The 5,275-nt window shown below is 37.9% G+C and overlaps 1 protein-coding gene across 1 annotated transcript; it reads left to right on the forward strand.

The window, feature by feature from the left end:
- The first annotated feature begins 1,229 nt into the window (after positions 1-1,229).
- LOC147548668 (uncharacterized) lies at positions 1,230-2,523 on the forward strand. Its single transcript, XM_086668097.1, has 5 exons — positions 1,230-1,408; positions 1,536-1,698; positions 1,778-1,867; positions 1,983-2,093; positions 2,188-2,523. Exons 1-5 carry the CDS (start codon positions 1,230-1,232, stop codon positions 2,521-2,523), a joined length of 879 nt encoding a protein of 292 aa, XP_086524223.1.
- Positions 2,524-5,275: the final 2,752 nt, after the last annotated feature.

Raw genomic sequence — 5,275 nt, forward strand, 5'->3', positions numbered from 1 at the left:
GATTTGTTAACCAGATCTGGAGCGATAGCTCTCGGAATTCATCTCAACTACTCCCTTCTTCAATTTCTGTATCTTTGATCTGATTATGCTAATCTACTTTACAATCGAAACGAGCTGCAGTTCAAAAGCAACGAAGAGTTATTATAATGAGAGAAATAGACTACCAAATACGTTTCTCTTTACAATCGAACAACCAAAAGCAAAGTAGAAGAGTACAAATACAAAATAAGAAAACAAAGATATATAGTTAAGGTCTAAGGCTGTATATAAATCGAGGAAAATTACCTAGGCAAAGCTTTATCACTTGGATTGCTATGAGGAGGGCTCTGAAAACTAAGAGTAAGCTTCATAGGTGGGGTATTCTGCCAAATGCTACCTGTGTGCTTTGTAATATTGGTGAGGAGGGTGATTATCATTTGATTTTTGGCTGCAACTTCTCTAACGCTATTTGGCATGCTGTTTTGAGCCTCCTTGCTGTCCAGAAACTCCCTTTCCTTGACCAACAGGCTTGCTGATATGTTGGCTAGCACACGACCTAGTATAGGTGAGGAGGAGCTTGCACTTGGAGATCTTGGGGCTGAATTCCAAAGAATTTTGCAAGAAGAACAGCAAGGGGCAGTCCGACAGAGGGTTAAATAGATTGAGTATTTGATTTTCTACTTTTTGGCATTAGTGGTTTAAGGTTGTGCTTTTATGCCATTGGGTTTTCCCAGTGACTTGGTGATGTTAGAACTGGCTTTTTAGCCTTCTTTGTTCTGTTTTGTTGTTCTTTGGGTTCGGGTTCCCTTAAGGCCGCTGATTTATGCCAAAAAAAAAAAAACATTTTGGGCTTCAGGCTGATCAACATCAGATCCCTCTACCGGACAACAAAACATTTTATGAGACATTTCCCAAATGCAGGTCACATTATTCCAGCAAGGTACCATACCATGTGTCTCAAATGATGGTAGATTTATAACACAGACTCCATACAGCGTAGGTCGATTTTATGCATATATATTTATTGATAAAGCAGCGTCAATGATTTCTAATTTGTTTCTTGACAACTGCAAACTAAACTATGCTAATTTGTGTTGGCTGAAGTTTTTGTATTGATAATGCAATAAAGTTAATACTCGTTTTATATACACGAGATGACGCATTGATGATTCTCTATCTCACTACATTAGTCGTATCTGTTTCATCATACCTCTAACGACAATTGAAATTTTGTTTGCAGTTTATGAGAAATGGGTGATGAACAACATCAAAAAAAGAGAGGAAGGGGAAAGGGAAAGAATGGGTGGTTGAAAAAATTGAAGCCAAACGAGAAAATAGTAATAGAACTCAATGCAAATAACTTACCAATAGGACAAAATGCTTTAGCATTGGCGCACTATATTTCTTTGCTCGCGAAAGACGGAAATAGGTTTTCACTCACGAAAGAGTGGAACGAGTTAGGAGAACAGATCGATGACGCCGTAGAAACGATAAAGGTAAATGTGTCATTTAATTACATGTGTTTTTCTTTCTTTGTTTTCTGATAACTTTTTAAGAGAGAGATTAAATTCACGATGGAAAGATCACAAAAATTATTTGAAAACTACATACTACAAGAACGAAGAAGACAAAAACCGATGTCGCGAGTTTGTACCTGAAGGAGTTGTTGCAACACAGTGGTTATCTTTGATTGAGCTTTGGGGAACTGATGATTCAAAGGTACAAACATTTTATTTTCTTACACATTTAGGTAAAAGTTTGATGTGTTCTCTAAAGTATTATAATTTTTGTAATATAGGTAGTTTCCGAAAGAAATGCCAGAAATAGAGCTGCCTTGAAGTGTCTTAACACTACGGGTTCTAAATCCTTTTCACGAGTCATATCGGAGGTAAAGCTTCATCTTTCACTTAACATAAGTTTGTTAAAATGCTTTGGCAACTTACATTATTGTTATGTTGTAATGTTATTACTTGTGAAGTCTTTTCGTTTTTTAATTTTTGTAGGTCGAAATAGAAGAAGGCATCACAATCGAGAGTCGAACAAAAATTTTTAAAGTCACTCGAACTCCTAAAGGTGCTAAAGAGATTTTAAATGAGGATTCTGCGAAAAAAGCAGTAAGTTTCTTTTCATATTAACATTTGATATGTTTAATATCTTATTATGTATATGAAATACGTGGAAGGTAATCAACTTTGTATTGCTTGGCAGAGACAAATGGATGAATTACAGGCAAGTAGAATTGCCCGGAGTACTCCAGAAGATTTTGACGACTCGCCAAGCCCGAATGACGTATTTGGCACCGTCATGGGACGTGAAAGAGGTGGCCGTATTCGGTGTCTTCCAATGGTAAAACCAAAAGACATATGGGGTCGACAGTCATCTTCGGGTGTCATTAAGGATTTAACGGAGAAAAACAAAACATTAACGGCAGAAGTTGAGGCTATGAAAGTGAAGATGGATGAATTTGAGGCTTTGAAAGAAGAGATGGAGTTATTTGAGAGATTCATGCAGTCACACACTGCAAGTTCATCGTCAGCGGTATAATTAACTTATATTTTTATTACGTTAATTACTATTACACCCAACCAATTTGCAAAAGTATCTCCTTTTATGATATAAAATAACACCAAAACACACCCAAAAGAAACGGTTCCACTCGAATCACTTCTTTGACAAGATAGTGGAAACCTAGTACAAAACAGTTCATACCATTAAACTATACATAATTTCGATCCTATTTGAAAGTGATCGGCCATTAGATCCTATTTGAAAGTGATTCTATCTATTTGTGTCCGTTAAAAGTATGAGAACTTCTTCGTCACTTAAAGATGAATCTGCTGCATATATACTGCAAAGCAGTTTTACCATCTATATCTACTTAGTTTGCCTTGGTCGAATTTCAGAGTCTCATGTTTAGTTCAGGTTTAGTAAAGATACTTATATAAGGATTTAGTTTGCCTTGGTCGAATTTCACATAATTGCTAGTTTCAAATCATAACACACTTACTAACTTCATTTTGTATGTATGTTAATGCAGTTACCATGATATCTCGAGTCGTTTGTGGTGTTGAATGGAATATCAATTGGATTTTTGAATCTCAGCCTCGATTTTGACTCGGTTGGTTTTATCGTCTACATTACTTAGCGACTTTGTTATTTTACGGTATATATGCTTGTATGAAACCAATAGTTTTATTGGTTTTCGACTTCATTACTTTTCATGTATATGACTTCAGTAATGAAATATCCAATACTTTTAATTTGTTATTCTTGTGAATGTTTGGTTTATGTTATTTTTGTCAACAGGTTTATGTAATTGATAATGCTGTTGCAACAGCAGCAGCGGAAAAAACCAAAATTAAATTTTTTTTTTTAAAAAAATTGAGTATTTTCGTAGGATAGGAGCCGTCGGGAATAGTTTGCCACTATTTCCGACGGATTATCAGAAACAAACCATCGAATAAGCCGAGGCAGGTTGACATTTACGAGAATGTTTTCCGACGCCTTTTTCTAAGTTATTCGTCGGAAAAGAATCTATTTTCGACGACCGACGTCGTCAGAAATACTATTTCCGTCGCCACCATTTCCGACCACTTTGCGACGGTCTCGCCTCGTCGTAAGAAGTCTTTTCCGACGGCTTTCCCTTTATTTTCGACGGATCCTTTCCATCATAAATGGTCTTCGTTTTTGTAGTGATCCTTCAAAGGAAAGGGTGATCGAGTGAGTGAACCATTAGGACTGATACATATAGATGTATGCGGATCTATGAGTACACTCGCGAGAGGTAACTATGGCTACTTCATAACGTTCACCGATGAATTCACTAGATATGGATTCATATATCTTATGAAGCATAAATCGGAATCATTTGAAACGTTCAAACAATTCCAGAACGAAGTAGAGAATCAACTTGGCAAGAAAATAAAAGTCATTCGATCGGATCGAGGTGGCGAATATTTGAGTCAAGAGCTTGAGGATCATTTTAGGAGTTGCGGTATAGTATCTCAACTCACTCCACCAGGAACACCACAGAAGAACGGTGTGTCCGAAAGGAGAAATCGAACCTTAATGGACATGGTTCGATCGATGATGAACTTAGCTGATTTTCCTAACACTTTCTGGGGATATGCTCTAGAAACGGCCGCTTTCACACTAAACCGAGCTCCGTCAAAAGCTGTAGAAAAGACGCCATATGAGTTATGGACTGGAAATGTCCCAAAGTTGTCTTTTCTCAAAGTCTGGGGTTGCGATGTGTATGTAAAACGTTTACAAGGAGATAAACTAGCACCAAGATCAGACAAATGTCTCTTTGTTGGATGTCCAAAAGAGACAAAGGGGTATTACTTCTACAACCCATCAGAGAACAAAGTGTTTGATGCTCGTGATGGTGTCTTTCTTGAAAAGGAGTTTCTTTCCAAGAAGACAAGTGGGAGAAATATAGAGATCGAAGAGATTCGATCCGAGCAACAAACTGACACCGTTGTACCGATGTCAGAAGTCGCGATTCTTAACTATTCAGAATCAATGGAAAAGGGAACAGAGGAAGAGATAGTAGATCTCGGAGATCCTCCCGCACAAAGCGAATTGGATTTGCAAGACAACCCTCAAGGAGTTGAGAGTGTCTCACATGTTGTTCAAGCCCCGCGTAGGTCTACAAAACTTATTGAATTATCTCAACGACAAGAGATCTTGTTGATAGAAGATAATGAACCCAGCACCTACACAGAAGCTTTGACGAGCCCAGATTCCGAAAAATGGCTAGGAGCCATGAAATCCAAAATGGACTCCATGTCTGAAAATCAAGTTTGGAACTTGGTTGATTTGACCGATGGAGTAGAACCCATTGGATGCAAATGGATTTTCAAGATGAAAACAGATAAGGATGGAAACGTAAGCGTTTTCAAAGCTAGGCTCGTGGCAAAAGGTTACAGACAAGTCCAAGGGATAGACTACGAAGAAACCTTTTCCCCTGTCGCAATGCTTAAGTCCATTAGGATTATTCTAGCAATTGCAGCTCATTACGATTATGAGATATGGCAAATGGATGTCAAAACCGCCTTCCTGAATGGAAAACTGGAAGAGGATGTGTACATGACACAACCTGAAGGTTTTGAGGACTCCAAAAATGCTGGAAAAGTTTGCAAGCTTCAAAGGTCCATCTACAGGTTGAAGCAAGCAAGTAGGAGCTGGAATCTTCTGTTCGATGAGAAAATCAAAGAGTTTGACTTTCTAAAGAACGAAGAAGAATCTTGTGTATACAAGAAGGTTAGTGGGAGCAACCTAGTTTTCTTGGTCC

The sequence above is a fragment of the Eschscholzia californica genome, unplaced genomic scaffold (genome assembly GCF_041429995.1).
Source record: "Eschscholzia californica isolate CP2 unplaced genomic scaffold, dmEscCali1.0.p SCAF_3, whole genome shotgun sequence".
NCBI lineage: Eukaryota > Viridiplantae > Streptophyta > Magnoliopsida > Ranunculales > Papaveraceae > Eschscholzia > Eschscholzia californica.